General features: G+C 43.3%; 1 protein-coding gene across 1 annotated transcript in view; it reads right to left on the bottom strand.

The window, feature by feature from the left end:
• Window positions 1–1,271: 1,271 nt before the first annotated feature.
• LOC129729679 (pyruvate dehydrogenase E1 component subunit alpha, mitochondrial-like) overlaps window positions 1,272–16,571 on the bottom strand; it is a 17,978-nt gene continuing 2,678 nt past the window's right edge. The window contains exons 3-6 of the mRNA XM_055688431.1: window positions 2,047–2,611; window positions 1,816–1,993; window positions 1,616–1,760; window positions 1,272–1,560 (exon numbers count right to left, since the gene is read on the bottom strand). Of these exons, the coding sequence (XP_055544406.1) occupies window positions 1,375–1,560; window positions 1,616–1,760; window positions 1,816–1,993; window positions 2,047–2,611 (1,074 nt within the window). The 3' untranslated portion in view covers window positions 1,272–1,374. The remainder of the gene's footprint in view (window positions 1,561–1,615; window positions 1,761–1,815; window positions 1,994–2,046; window positions 2,612–16,571) is intronic.

Raw genomic sequence — 16,571 nt, 5'->3', positions numbered from 1 at the left:
GTCAGAAATTATCTCCAAATGCCATTTTGAAATCCAATATGGCGACTTCCGGCTCCTAAGCAACAGTGGCGAATGACCAAGTAACAAATCGACCTCAGACAACATTATGAATTGTAAGATGACGACTTCCGGTAAATGGGAAACTGCCAAAAATGACCAATTACCACCCAATATGGGTGTTTCTTCAACCAGAATGACGATCAGAGGCCAGAAATTGTCTCCAAATACCGTTTTGAAATCCAAGATGGCGACTTCCGCTTTCTTAAAAACAGCCAAAAAAACAGCCGAAATCCAATATGAGATGCTTCGATACCAGAATGATACACAGGAGCTAGAATCGACCACAGGCATCATTTTGAATTCTAAGATGGTGACTTCCGGTTTCTGGAAAACAGCCGAAAATGACTAAATAACACCTATTATGGGTGTTTCTTGAACAAGAATGACGCTCAGGGGCCAGAAATTGTCTCAAAAGCTATTTTAAAATCCAGGATGGTGAAATCCGGTTTCTGAAAAATAGCCTAAAGTGACCGAATACCACTCAATATGAGTATTTCTTTAACCAGAATGATGCATGGAGCTAAAATTGACCTTAGACACCATTTTAAATTGTAAGATGGTAACTTCTGGAAAACAGCCGAATACTACTACATATGAATATTTTCGTAATCGAAATAATGTATAGAAGCCAAGCATTGACCCTGGAAATCATCTTGAATTCGAAGATGACCACTTTCAGTTTCTAAAAAACAACGAAAACAACTGAATACCACCCAATATGAGTATTTCCGGAATAGATGATGTACTAAAGGCAAACGTCGAGGATGTTGTCATTCCGATAAAACCAATCATTTCAAACGATGAAAACTAATTGCAAGAAATCAATGAATTTGGAATGTTGAAAATTAATAAATTAAACACAAAAATAGGCGGGACGAAGTTTGCCGGGTCAGCTAGCAAAGTAGAAGTTCCCAAAATTGAAACAGAAATAACCAACACTTCTACGACGATATAATTTACCCGTTATAACATTGCGCTCTCGTACGAACGAAGCCGGTTCCCCGTCGAAGTTACTATTTCCTCGATATTATTTTTCCGCAGTATGAGAAACACCAGAAGTTTTCAAAAACAAGCTATACGAATCTGCTGACACCATGTTTTAACACGAGTTAATTCAGTTGAATTCACTTTTATTATTTTTTTTATTGCATGGTTGATAATGACATATTAGTGGGGAGTGTTCAAATATTGCGTTATATGAGACATCTATCTAATACGTTAAACGTTGAAAAATTACTGTTTTTATTTGATATTTTTGGAAAACAAATGATTTCTCGCTTAAAGTTCACTGTTGTTGTTACGAAAAACTTTTTACTATAAGTTCACAGCGTGTTTTAATGTTCCGTGTTTGAGCCATGAGCTGGGACAAGTACCTCTTAGATCACCTTCTACATTTTTTGCATAAACATCAGTGGTTAGTTCCGGAATTCCTATTTCACTATCAGCCTTTGCTGCTTTTGTTGCTTCGTCAATTTCAGTTTTAACATTTCCATCGATTCTCTAAAAAAACATATAATTATTCAAAAATATATGAGATTTATACTTTTGCACATGCTTTCAATTCATCCGCGTTTACTAATCCTGCGTTTATTATTTTGTCTTTAAAAGATGAAATTGGATCCCGAGTTTGGCGAACTTCTTGAACTTCGTCCCTTGTTCGATAGCTAGTTCCTGGATCAGACATTGAGTGACCGGAATATCTATAAAAGATTTTGGAATAAATTCAGAAAAAAACAACATCTTGAATGATGACACCTGTATGTGAATACTTCCATCACCAATGGGCCATGTTTAAGTACATAATCAATTGCAAAATCAGTGGCTAGTTTTACAGCTACTACATCCATACCATCAACCCAAAGACCTGGTAATACGTCACCACGTTGAAAATAATTCGTATTACAAGATGATCGATCGCTACTTGTTCCCATACCTAAAATCAAAAAAATCATTAAAAATGTTTTTGTGTATTAAAACAATTTATACCATATCCATTATTTTCACAGACGAAAATGCATGGTAGTTTCCAAAGGTACGCCATGTTATAAGCTTCAAAAACCTGTCCTTGATTCGAAGCCCCATCACCGTACAATGCTAAACAAACTCCATTATTTGCTTTGTACTGGCAGGCCAGAGCAATGCCAGCACCTAATGGTACCTGTGCACCAACAATACCATTTCCACCATAAAAGTTGGGCGCATACATATGCATAGAACCTCCTTTACCTCGCGCACATCCACCTTGTTTGCCAGTAAGCTCACATAACACGCCTTTAGGACTGACTCCCATCAAAAAAGTCCAACCGTGAACACGGTATGCTGATATTATGTTATCCTGAGGACGCATTGCTGTTTTCATTCCTACAGCACACGCCTCTTGACCCGAATATAAGTGACAGAAACCACGAACTATTTTTTCCTTGTACAAATTGCCGGCAGATGTTTCTAGTCGACGAATTGTTTGCATTAATGTGTACATTTTAATAGCTTCCTCATTCGTGATTGTACCAGTGGTAGATGGACCTCTCGATAGATTATGAAGCTTGAAAGGCTTGAAGCATATAAGCATAGTTTATGTTTATTATTCGAACAATGATATTATATTATATAATATAATATAATATAATATAATATAATATAATATAATATAATATAATATAATATAATATAATATAATATAATATAATATAATATAATATAATATAATATAATATAATATAATATAATATAATATAATATAATATAATATAATATAATATAATATAATATAATATAATATTATATTATATTATATTATATTATATTATATTATATTATATTATATTATATTATATTATATTATATTATATAAAGTTATAATAAAGTTGTCATTTGGGGTGTCGATTATTTTCTTATAGTTCTTAATTTTTTTCTTATTTTATAATGATTTTATTTCAGCCTACGTATTATATATCGACCTTTTTATGTACGAATGTTCTAATGTCCTTCGTTGAGGAAAATATAAGCAAATCGCTGTTCTGTTTGCGATGCTATGGTTTTAGCAGCTGGACAAATAGTCAGTTGAACACTTAATATATGATTTAATCTCGGTTCTGAATAAATGTATCGCACGTGATCAGGGATCGGGTGCTACTCATTTTTTTGCGAGCAAAGCACACGCCGTTGGGAGACTGCATATTCATTTCTAAAGGGACGAGTAAGAGCAGTTCGGATTCGGATTGCACTGTAAATTCGTTTCCAAAGAGACAAGTAAGTGCAGTTCGCATTAGGGATGGGAAACCTATCGATAATTATCGATAGTATCGATAGCTGCCGGCCATCGATAGAATCGTTAAGCATTCAGTGTTATCGATAGTTATTGATATTTTCCTCGCATTGGCATTTATACTCCACAATGATCTGAAAAAAATTAATTGGCCTTGCCATTGTTGAAAGAGACTTCGATGCTTGTTCGCTCTCACATGAAATCCAATATAGTGCAAAACGACGTAGTTCCTATCTCAGAAAAACTCTCGGTCTCTGTGCGTCTCTTTGTTGCAGGGAGATGGTGAGCTTGTCAAACTCCATATCCTCGGTGCGTTACAGATATGCACCACGTATTTAGCTCAAAGGGTTACCATTTTATCGAAATTAGAGTGACTGTATATATCTACAGGCATACCTCGATTTTACGCACATTCTCATTTTTTAAATGTGCGTAAAGTCGAAGCAAGATTTTTGATATATCATATAACCCAAAATTAATTTCTGTAATCTGGAATTTGCAAAAAGCATCTAAGGGAACATTCAATTATTACTTAATGCTCGAAAGAGGGATTGGAAAGTTGGCCAACACATACAAAAAAATTTGACGGTGAAAAATGAATGACATAGGGGGAGAGGTTCGGGGGGGTTCGAAGAAGGTAATTACTTACGTTACGTAATTTGTAGACATTCTCTAATGAGCCGTGTATGTCAGAGAACTAACCCAGAACATTTGAAAAATGCTTGGAAGAAAATGCTTAAAACAATGACTATGGGCGTATGTGTATGTATGTGTGTCGATGGGTACGTGTACGTGTTTGTGTGTGCATGCGCGTGTGTGTTTGTGAGTATTGTGTATTTTGTATGTATTTTTTTTAAGGTGGCGGGGAAATCTGCGAAAAGACACCTGAGAAGAGAACTCAGGGTGTGGGGATGAGACTAGGGGAGAGATGCTGGGGTAGTTACACTCCCCCAGACACCTACTGGTCCCTGTCCCGACCCACTAAAACTCCTCCAGTCTCCAGCCCTGGTCTTCCCGGAACGACGGTTAAGTATTACGTCGGGGAGTGGTTTCTGTGCGTGATGCACCCTCTTTACTCTCATAACCTTCTAGCTAACTACCTGGAGACTGGTAGTTAGATACCACTGGCGTGTTGGTGATTGAACCGCCAGACACGTTGCAGCTCTAGGACAATCTGGGAGGCGGCCGCACAGGCCGCGTTCCAGATGTCCGGGTCGTCGCACATCCTCCGGACTAGATTGTCCGGAGTAGTGCCAGGCCCGCTCAAAGCCATCATGTCGCTCCTCGCTCTTACGAAACGGGGGCATACGAAGAAGATATGCTCAACAGTCTCCTCCTCCTGCACGCACTCGGGGCAATTGGGGTACCCCGCGTGTCCGAACCCGTGCAGATATTTCTTGAAGCAACTATGGCCTGACAGGATCTGTGTCAGGTGGAAGTTCACTTCACCATGTCGCCTCTCGACCCAGCCGGATATCTCCGGTATAAGTCGGTGCGTCCATCTGCCCTTTGTGAAGTTAGACCATTCCCGCTGCCAGCGGAACATCGAGAATGACCTTCTGGTACCTCGTATGCCCCTTGTGTCATGTTGGTTGAAAAACTCTCTGTCCTTCTTGATGGTGATGCTGATAGGCATCATGTGGGACAAGACACAGATTTCATCGTATGACACCATACGATACACACTCGCAACTCTCAAGCACATGAGCCAGTAGGTACTTTCTAGTTTACCGCGGTAACTTAGTACCTAGCGCTTTGGACCACACTGGCGCACCATACCTAAGTATGGACGCAACCAAGCTGGCAAGAAGTCTTCGCTTACTGCTATAAACCGCTGAGCTAATGGATATCATGCGAGATAGTGCTGCAATAGCCGATGAGGCCCTCATACAGGCATAGTCGACGTGACTCCCGAACGTGAGCTTGTCGTCCACCATAACCCCCAAGAGCTTCAGAGATCGCTTTGAGGTGACGGGGCAGTCTCTGACTCTGACCACCACCTGTTGCTCCGATTAACGATTGTTCACAACCGTGATTTCCGTCTTATGATGCGCAAGCTCCAGTTTTCTGGAGCGCATCCAGTCCTCGACCTTGCGTATACAGTGCGCGATCGTCAGCTCGACCTCCTCGATCGACACGCCGTAAACCTCCAGCGTTATGTCGTCTGCAAAACCGACGATAACAACCCCAAAACTCCGTCATACATGACATTCCACAACACCGGACCCAGGATAGAACCTTGCTGAACTCCTGCGGTGATTAGGACGCATTTCTGACCTTCCTCCGTGTCGTAAACAAGTACTCCGTTCTGGAAATAATTTTCCAGAATCTTTTACAGTTACACCGGTACCTATGCTCCTGAACGCGAGCGCTATGGAGTCTCAACTGGCACTATTGAACGCATTCTTCACGTCACGCGTGACGATTGCGCAATAGCGTATTCCCCTTCTCTTGCGCTGGATTGCTACCTCCGCCGTCTTGGTGACGGAAGAGGTTGCATCCAGGCAAGTCCACTGCCCTTCCGGAAGCCGAACTGGTTACTTGCCAGACCGTGTACACTCTCCGATGGGTCCCCTGGCGGTTTCCCAGCCCTCGACAATTAGACCAGTCTCTACCGCTCCTGTCCGGAAAGAGACAGTCACCCAGGCACCTCTGCATGACTGCCCTAAACAGCTCGAGGCCGTTTTTATCGTCAGCCTGATCGCCCGGTTCGGGATACCATCCGGTCCCGGGGCCTTGCTCACCTTTAGGGATTTGGCGATCTCGATGAGTTCCTCATTCGTAACCCTTGCCTCCTCCTCAACCTCTACACGGCTATCGTCGCTCACGGATTGGATGTTTGGCAGGTTGGCCGACCATCTCTGGTCTATGTCTGAGATACTGGAACGTCGGACGTGAGACTCGACCGCCCTCAGTCCCTCGATGATACGTTCCAGCATCGCTGGTGATCGCTCTGCAGGCGCCAGCGCGCCTTTAGTCTTGGCCATTACGATCTTGTAGGCGTCACCCCACGGATTTGTATTGGCACTCGCACATAGCCTATCGTCGTCCCCGTGGTTCTGTGGTTAGCGATGTCGGTCGGCTATCTCTTCCACATGGTTGTGATGTCGGGTTCGATTCCCGATCAGGTCGAGAAATTACCGGATTACCGGCCGTGCACCTCGGGCCTCCCCCTCTCTGCAGTCTTTGCTTTTGTGGCCTGCAGCACCGCACCGCCTGCATAGGGAGCTCCTGTCAAGCCCCTTGCAGCTAAAGGACTTGTGTCCTTGCTCGAAGCATCGAAAGCAGACCTCCGGCGGCTAGTAGATGCTGAGTGGGCACATTGACCAGCCCACTTTGAGCCTCGCTACCTTAAGCGCCTGGTTTCCGTCCACCGACGGAAGCGGTCTGGGTCCCTACTGGGCCTTTGCGCAGTCGAACTGCCTCTGGTGCCACAGCCACTTCGCACTGCTCCTTGAGGGCATCCACGACTTCACATGCCTCGGTGACCTCGTCCAGGTATTGAACTTGCAGGGTTACCTGCGACGTGAGTGCTCGAACCTGCACTCCATCTCCAAGCGCCTCTTGGGCCAACGCCCGATAGGCTGGGCCCTTGTTTCTGGCTTCTTTGCGGAGCTCAACGATCATTTCTCCCTTGCGGGATCGGCGGATGCTACGCACATCTGCCCCCAGATCTTTAAGCTTCGCGTCGCCTCTCATTGCCTTAAGGACTTCCGAGTACTTTGACTCTTCTGTCTTCAGGATGAGTGCACATCCACATGGTTGTGATGTCGGGTTCGATTCCCGATCAGGTCGAGAAACTTTTCGAGCTAGAAATTTTCTCGACTCAGCACTGGGGCACGGTGTATCGTTTAACTTATCCTACAACATGCGTCATGTACCGAAAACAATATCGATAACGAATTATCTCAACTAATCAAGTTGATCGAGACCGCATTAGCCCCCAGACTAGCGTGCGATATTTTGTGTGTGTACATAGCCTATCGAAGCAGGCCCTCTTGCTGGCCTTTATCGCACTCTTTAGCATCGATCTTGCAGAACTGAATGTTGCGTGGCGCTCTGTCCTCTCTTTTTCATTTCGGGCACACTGCATCCTCCGTCTTGCACGGAGGCACTCACTGCGAAGGTCAGCTCTCGCGTCCGTCCACCAGTAAGCCGGTGGCTTCACATTCTTAGGTTGGTGAGTCTTAGGCATGGTGGCGTTGCACGCCCGCGATAGCATGGCAACTAGTTGGTCAGCAGTCGGGCGGAGCCAACTGTCCCCCGCGCGCTCCCTTCTCATTGCCTCTTCGAATACCTCGGCATGGAAGTTCGATGTCTTTCACTTGCGAACGGTCGGTGTGTTGGCTCTACCGTCGCTTGCCACCTCTCGTTGTTGTGTACACTATAACAGACCAGCTGGTGGTCGCTATGAGTGTAGCCATCGTCTACCCTCCAGTTCGTGATCAGTCCTGGACTACAGAACGTCACATCGATGATCGACTTCGCGCCGTTTATACTGAAGGTGCTCTTTATGCCGACGTTGACCAGATCTATGTTGAGCTTCGCCGAAGCCTCCAACAAGATCCGGCCTCTCTGGTTTGTGCGTCGACTTCCCCACTCAGTTGCCCATGCGTTGAAGTCGCCCGCCACTACCAACGGTGATAGACCGATCAGGTCCACGGTGGCTCGGTCGATCATCCTTGCGAACTGCTCGGTAGACCAACGAAACGGAGCATAGCAGCTGCAGCAGTACACTCCGTTCACCTTGGCAACCGCGTATCTTTCGTTTGAGGTTGACACTACCTCCTGAACCGGGAACCTGCTCGTCGTATATATGGCCGCCATACCGGACTTGTCCGAAATCCAGTTACCGTTTCCTGAAGGAATACGGTAGAGGTCCGAGATTAAGGCGATGTCCGACAACGACTCAGTGACTGCTTGGTATAGCAGTTGCTTAGCCGCGAAACAGTGGTTCAAATTTAGCTGTGTCACTCTCACGCCCGTGGCTTGCTAGTCGGATTACCGGCCGTGCACCTCGGGCCTCCCATTATGTGCTTTGCGTCACGCTTTCCGGCGGACGCCAAGCACTTCGAGGGCTCTCTGCAGTCTTTGCTTTTGTGGCCTGCAGCACCGCACCGCCTGCATAGGGAGCTCCTGTCAAGCCCCTTGCAGCTAAAGGACTTGTGTCCTTGCTCGAAGCATCGAAAGCAGACCTCCGGCGGCTAGTAGATGCTGAGTGGGCACATTGACCAGCCCACTTTGAGCCTCGCTACCTTAAGCGCCTGGTTTCCGTCCACCGACGGAAGCGGTCTGGGTCCCTACTGGGCCTTTGCGCAGTCGAACTGCCTCTGGTGCCACAGCCACTTCGCACTGCTCCTTGAGGGCATCCACGACTTCACATGCCTCGGTGACCTCGTCCAGGTATTGAACTTGCAGGGTTACCTGCGACGTGAGTGCTCGAACCTGCACTCCATCTCCAAGCGCCTCTTGGGCCAACGCCCGATAGGCTGGGCCCTTGTTTCTGGCTTCTTTGCGGAGCTCAACGATCATTTCTCCCTTGCGGGATCGGCGGATGCTACGCACATCTGCCCCCAGATCTTTAAGCTTCGCGTCGCCTCTCATTGCCTTAAGGACTTCCGAGTACTTTGACTCTTCTGTCTTCAGGATGAGTGCACATCCACATGGTTGTGATGTCGGGTTCGATTCCCGATCAGGTCGAGAAACTTTTCGAGCTAGAAATTTTCTCGACTCAGCACTGGGGCACGGTGTATCGTTTAACTTATCCTACAACATGCGTCATGTACCGAAAACAATATCGATAACGAATTATCTCAACTAATCAAGTTGATCGAGACCGCATTAGCCCCCAGACTAGCGTGCGATATTTTGTGTGTGTACATAGCCTATCGAAGCAGGCCCTCTTGCTGGCCTTTATCGCACTCTTTAGCATCGATCTTGCAGAACTGAATGTTGCGTGGCGCTCTGTCCTCTCTTTTTCATTTCGGGCACACTGCATCCTCCGTCTTGCACGGAGGCACTCACTGCGAAGGTCAGCTCTCGCGTCCGTCCACCAGTAAGCCGGTGGCTTCACATTCTTAGGTTGGTGAGTCTTAGGCATGGTGGCGTTGCACGCCCGCGATAGCATGGCAACTAGTTGGTCAGCAGTCGGGCGGAGCCAACTGTCCCCCGCGCGCTCCCTTCTCATTGCCTCTTCGAATACCTCGGCATGGAAGTTCGATGTCTTTCACTTGCGAACGGTCGGTGTGTTGGCTCTACCGTCGCTTGCCACCTCTCGTTGTTGTGTACACTATAACAGACCAGCTGGTGGTCGCTATGAGTGTAGCCATCGTCTACCCTCCAGTTCGTGATCAGTCCTGGACTACAGAACGTCACATCGATGATCGACTTCGCGCCGTTTATACTGAAGGTGCTCTTTATGCCGACGTTGACCAGATCTATGTTGAGCTTCGCCAAAGCCTCCAACAAGATCCGGCCTCTCTGGTTTGTGCGTCGACTTCCCCACTCAGTTGCCCATGCGTTGAAGTCGCCCGCCACTACCAACGGTGATAGACCGATCAGGTCCACGGTGGCTCGGTCGATCATCCTTGCGAACTGCTCGGTAGACCAACGAAGCGGAGCATAGCAGCTGCAGCAGTACACTCCGTTCACCTTGGCAACCGCGTATCTTTCGTTTGAGGTTGACACTACCTCCTGAACCGGGAACCTGCTCGTCGTATATATGGCCGCCATACCGGACTTGTCCGAAATCCAGTTACCGTTTCCTGAAGGAATACGGTAGAGGTCCGAGATTAAGGCGATGTCCGACAACGACTCAGTGACTGCTTGGTATAGCAGTTGCTTAGCCGCGAAACAGTGGTTCAAATTTAGCTGTGTCACTCTCACGCCCGTGGCTTGCTAGTCGGATTACCGGCCGTGCACCTCGGGCCTCCCATTATGTGCTTTGCGTCACGCTTTCCGGCGGACGCCAAGCACTTCGAGAGCTCTCTGCAGTCTTTGCTTTTGTGGCCTGCAGCACCGCACCGCCTGCATAGGAAGCTCCTGTCAAGCCCCTTGCAGCTAAAGGACTTGTGTCCTTGCTCGAAGCATCGAAAGCAGACCTCCGGCGGCTAGTAGATGCTGAGTGGGCACATTGACCAGCCCACTTTGAGCCTCGCTACCTTAAGCGCCTGGTTTCCGTCCACCGACGGAAGCGGTCTGGGTCCCTACTGGGCCTTTGCGCAGTCGAACTGCCTCTGGTGCCACAGCCACTTCGCACTGCTCCTTGAGGGCATCCACGACTTCACATGCCTCGGTGACCTCGTCCAGGTATTTAACTTGCAGGGTTACCTGCGACGTGAGTGCTCGAACCTGCACTCCATCTCTTAAGGACTTCCGAGTACTATGACTCTTCTGTCTTCAGGATGAGTGCGTCGCCCTTATTTTTAACTTTCTTCGTCGCAGGATTTGTAACCGGGTGCGGGTTTTTGGCCACCATTTTTTGGTTCCTACCCCTTTCCGGAACCGTTACCCACGGGTTACCTGAAGCCTTTTGCTCCTTGGCTGCCACCGTGGGCATTGTTTGCGCCACTCCTTCGCCGGTCTGAGGGCTGTTTGCGATTAAACGCTTCTTGGTACCCCCGGGGGCCGTCTCTCCCGGGGACTGTCACGTTCGTTTGGCAGCTGGCACTGCAACTATGACACCCCCGACCGGCGCAAGTCAGGAAAAGACATTTGATCCTACTCCTGCCTGGTTCCCACCAGGCAATGGACTCGGAACGTACTGGAAGGCCTGCCAGGTTTTACGGGACGGAGACCCCTGCACCGCTTGTAATCTCGCCGTTTCAAGCCGTTGTCACACGACATTACTAAGGGAGCTCGGCGCAGGTGCCAGCCCAAAATCGTGGTACGAAAACGAAATCCGACTCGTATCCTATAGCGATGCGACCAGTTGCCGTAATTGGGAACATTACTGGCATCAGCCCCAATGGGCGGGGGCGGTATAGTGCATTTGGGTGGTGGGAGCGGCACTACTCGCTCCGTCGGAGCTGCTTCCGTACAGTGTGGCTTTTGCGAGAATTCAGCGGCCCAATGCCTGAATCTCGCCACAACCTAGGCTAGCTCCCGCTGATGGTCCGGGACTGCTTGCTAGCAGTGAGTACTTCCGTGGTCTTCGGTAATCGCCAATTACCGACCCGTGGTGGCATACAGCTCTGCCTAATAAATATATATATTATTTATATATATATATATATATATATATATATATATATATATATATATATATATATATATATATATATATATATATATATATATATATATATATATATATATATATATATATATATATATATATATATATATATATATATATATATATATATATATATATATATATATATATATATATATATATATATATATATATATATATATATATATATATATATATATATATATATATATATATATATATATATATATATATATATATATATATATATATATATATATATATATATATATATATATATATATATATATATATATATATATATATATATATATATATATATATATATATATATATATATATATATATATATATATATATATATATATATATATATATATATATATATATATATATATATATATATATATATATATATATATACGTTATGAAAAGACGAGCCCAGCCGACCATGCCAACACGCCGCATCGATCGACCACAGCAACCGATGCGCCAGGGAATTGATGAGCCAGGAGAAACCAGCGTAGCAACAGCCAGGGTAACTACATCGAGACGACCAACGCCAACTTGCCCCATCGATCGGACGCAACGATCGATGCACCGTAGAAATGATGAGCCAGGAAGAATCCAGCGTAGCAACAACCCAGGAAGGCAACGTAGACACGACCAACGAGTACCAACGTGGAGGACCCATCGAACGATATTGGTTGTGCTGACTAGGTAGATTTAGTTAATAAAAGGTTTAGCGATAGGAATATCGAGTTAGTCTTAAGCGTGCGTTCTACTGTAATCGGTCTTAAACGTGAATAAATATTTTTTATAATACTCGTAACCATTCGAGCATTACTGGCGCAGTCGACGGCAAGTGCGTGGAAGTAGTGAAACGCTAAATTTCCTAAGTGCGAATTAAGGAAAAGACTTAGTGCGAAAAAAGCAGTGCTAAGTGAACCGGAAAAAATACAAGTCCAAATGAAAATTAGGACTTAGTTAAACAAACCAAAAGTGACTATCAAGTGATATCGCAAATAAAAGCTGCACTTAGTGAAAATAAGCGCAGTTTTAACAAATAAAAGCGCTTGGAAACAGAGCACCTCACGAAAGCCCAACCCGAGCAACATTCATCGAGAATAACCGGATCATCGGCGAAGCCACTGGTGAGCGCATATCACTCAGTTTGCGTGATTCGGAGCGACGGAAGGACCCACACACATCTACCTACAACCTACCAGAGGACCATACTTGAGACTCCAGATGATGCTGAAAGCATTTCTGTAAGTAAAACACTCTTAAACTAAATCTAAACATAATTCAATCGTCACTTTTCATCGAGACTAGTTGCCGATTGAATACCACATATCACAACGAAGTGTGTAAAACTCAAAATAAATTTGTGAAGCTAGTGCAATAAATATAACAGAACAGGAATTCCAATTTGTAAAGATTAAAAAAAAAAAAGACGGAGATTTTTTCATTAAAGAAGAAAAGCACCACGAAAACTTCACCATATTATCAGGCCTCTATAAGAGTGAGAATAATTTAGCCTTCATAGCAGTGCAAAATCATACCAAGTCCCCAATAGAAATCAACATAAACCAACTTCAAGCTAAAGCTGACAAATGCGAATTCTTTAGAAAGGAGGTTCAATTTTTAGGACACACCGTTTCAGAAGACGGAGTACGGCCAAACGAGGATAAAATTAAAAGTATCAGATCATGGCCAATACCTAAGAATGAAAAAGAGGTTAGACAGTTCCTCGGAACCTTAGGATATTACAGGAGATTCATCAAAGATTTCGCCAAACTAGTAAAGCCTTTGACGAGCCTGTTAAGAAAAGATAAAGAATTCGAAATCACTCCTGAAATCAACGAATGTTTTCAGAGATGTAAACAAATATTAATAAGGGACCCGATACTTATGTATCCGGACTTCTCCAAAGATTTTATTTTGACAACCGATGCAAGCGATTACGCAATTGGAGCTGTTCTTTCGCAGGGCACACCTGGAAAAGATCGTCCAGTAGCATACGCATCAAGGACATTAAATAAAACTGAAGAGAGATATAGCACAACAGAAAAAGAACTATTAGCCATTGTATGGGCGGTAAAGCATTTTAAACCGTACCTATACGGACGAAAATTCAAGTTGGTGACAGATCACAAACCATTAATCTATTCCCTTACGAACACAAATGACAAGATAGTGAGATGGAAGTTAAACCTAGGAGAATTCGATTATGAAATCGAATATAAACCGGGCAAACAGAACGTCATTGCAGACGCACTATCAAGAATTAGAACCGAAACAAACGAAGAAGTCAACGTTAATACCTCAAGCGACGACTTAGAAACGGTCCACTCAGCGGACACTAGCGATGACTACTTTATAAGTTGCACGGAAAGACCAATTAATCTGTTCAAAACACAATTGATCTTTAAAATTGGCAATATAGATACCGATCTTCATGAAGAGGTTTTCACAAAATATCACAGATATACAATTGCTAGACCTCAATATACAGAGGTTGATATGGTGAACATCTTCAAAAACTATCTGAACCCCAAAGGAGTTAACTGCATAAAAGCTCCAGTTTCACTGCTACAATTAATTCAAGAAACCTATAAAACACATTTTTCCACTAATAAAATTTTCAAAGTATTTATTTCAGAGAAGCTGCTAGAAGACATCCGTCTAGATACCGAGCAAGATGAACTTATCGAACAAGTCCACGAATTTGGTCACAGGGGGATAAAGGAAAATAAGAAACAGATTCTCCAAAAATACTTCTTTCCCGAGCTTGAAAGGAAGCTGAAAATTTTTATCACATCCTGTGATATTTGCAAACGTAGCAAATATGACAGAAAACCTCCAAAACTGATACAAAGAAGTACCTTTGGTGAAACTGTTTTTGACAGAATCCATATCGACGTCTTTTTCATGAAAGGTCATAAATGGCTCACAATCGTTGATTCATTTTCCAAATTCGCGAATATAATTGCACTCGAAACAAGAACCATTATTGACATGAAAAAAGCAATAACGGATCACATTAGACAGTTTGGAAGACCTGTAACGATTGTGTGCGATCAAGAACCTTCCTTTAAATCCATTGATTTTATCGGATTCCTAAACGATTTAGGAATAGTCGTTCATCACGCTAGTTCCTCCGAATCGAATGGCATTGTTGAAAGGTTTCACTCAACATTGATTGAGCTGTACAGAACTTTACACGCGAAGTACAAAGATTTGGCATTAAACGAAATAATGAATATTTTAACCGACATTTACAACAATACTTTTCATTCGGCAATTAATCAAAAACCACGCGATGTAGTCTTTAACAAAACAAATATTACAAATAGCGAGGAAATCGCAAGAAATTTTGATAAAATTCAATCCGCGATAAAAGTTGAACTCAATAAGCGAAAGGAAGCACACGAGAATAAATTTGATAAAAATGAAACACCAAAAACTTTAAATATAAATGATAAAAAATACATAAAAATTGGTCAAAGACAAACCAAAGATCAAAACCTTTATAAAATTGCAACTGTTAAATCCAATGATGAATTCACTTTTACTGATGCAAACGATATTAAAATCCATAAAAACCGAATTAAAAACTAAACATTTAAACCATCCCTTTTTCCTTTCAGAATAATTTTCATCCACACAATCAATGCTACCACATACAAAGAAATTCCCAACAGCAATGGACTGGTTGCATTCAAAATCAAAACAGCAAGGATCAAAACTGGATATGACAGGACATTACACAAAATCAATCTTAGGTCGCTAGAAGACAACGTAAAATATATAGAAAAAAAATTACCCAGTCATTCAAAACAATTGAACACTTAGAACAAACTCTTGTAGAAAAAATTAAAGTAGCCAACGGAAAACTTAGGAGTTTAAATACACACAGAACAAAAAGAGCACTAATAAATGCACTAGGAACGGCTATTAAAATCATTGCAGGGAACCCAGATAATGATGATCTCGAAATCATACATAAAAGCTTAGGAGAATTGCAAACACAAGAAAACAAATTAGTCCGCAACCAAGTCCGACAAATTCAAATCAATGAACTTTTTAAAGACAAAATCAACAACATTACAGATGCACTTAGAAAAATCAGCCCCAAAATATCAAAAGAATATAATTCAGTACAAGGCTTGAGATCAGATTTAGAATTCATTAACCTTATTTGGAATACAGATAAAATTATTCATATTTTAGAGAACATCGAGGAACAGATAGAATTTTCTAGAATAGGCTTGTTAAACAAAAATATTCTTTCAGCAGAAGAGAAAATGTACATTTTCGATAAACTTGTAAACCAAAACCTTAAATTGAATTATTTAGACGAAATTTTTCAGTACAGCACAGCTAGTATCGGCATCAGCAAAGGACAAGCAGTTATACTCATCAAGACACCAATTCTAGACGAGAAGACGTACGACCTTTTGGAACTTCATACCTTGAAAATCAACGAAACACGAATCGACACTCATATCAACCTGGTTACTAAGCATGGCGATCTAATTTACTCCCAAACATCAAAATGCGATATATGCGAGGGTAACAACTTGGTGGAAGACGAATGTATCTACAAAATTTTAACCCATCAAACACCAACATGCCCGCTTGTAAAGACGAAACAAGCATTCCAAGTCAATGAAATTGTAAAAGGCGTTATCCTGATCGATACCTCCGAAAACACTGAAGTAAGAGACTCTTGTGGAAACTCGAAGATGGTACGGGATGCCACCATTGTAGAAACCGAAAACTGTACTATTAGAATTCGCAACCTTACATTCTCTGGAAGGCTTGACGTAGTTCAACAAGACGAGTATCTGGTTCCAATCTACAGCAAACCTCTACAAAACACATCTTACTCAAAAGATGACGAAGAAAACTTTATGCTTCGGATCCTGAACCTAGAAGAACTCAGCGAGATTCAAATATCTCTAAACCATACACAAAAACGGGTAACATATGGAGGTGTCATCC

This window comes from Wyeomyia smithii, chromosome 3, assembly GCF_029784165.1.
Source record: "Wyeomyia smithii strain HCP4-BCI-WySm-NY-G18 chromosome 3, ASM2978416v1, whole genome shotgun sequence".
In the NCBI taxonomy this organism is placed as follows: Eukaryota; Metazoa; Arthropoda; class Insecta; order Diptera; family Culicidae; genus Wyeomyia; species Wyeomyia smithii.
The sequence above is the reverse complement of the archived record's forward strand: the minus strand, read 5'-3'. Positions and strand labels throughout refer to the sequence as shown.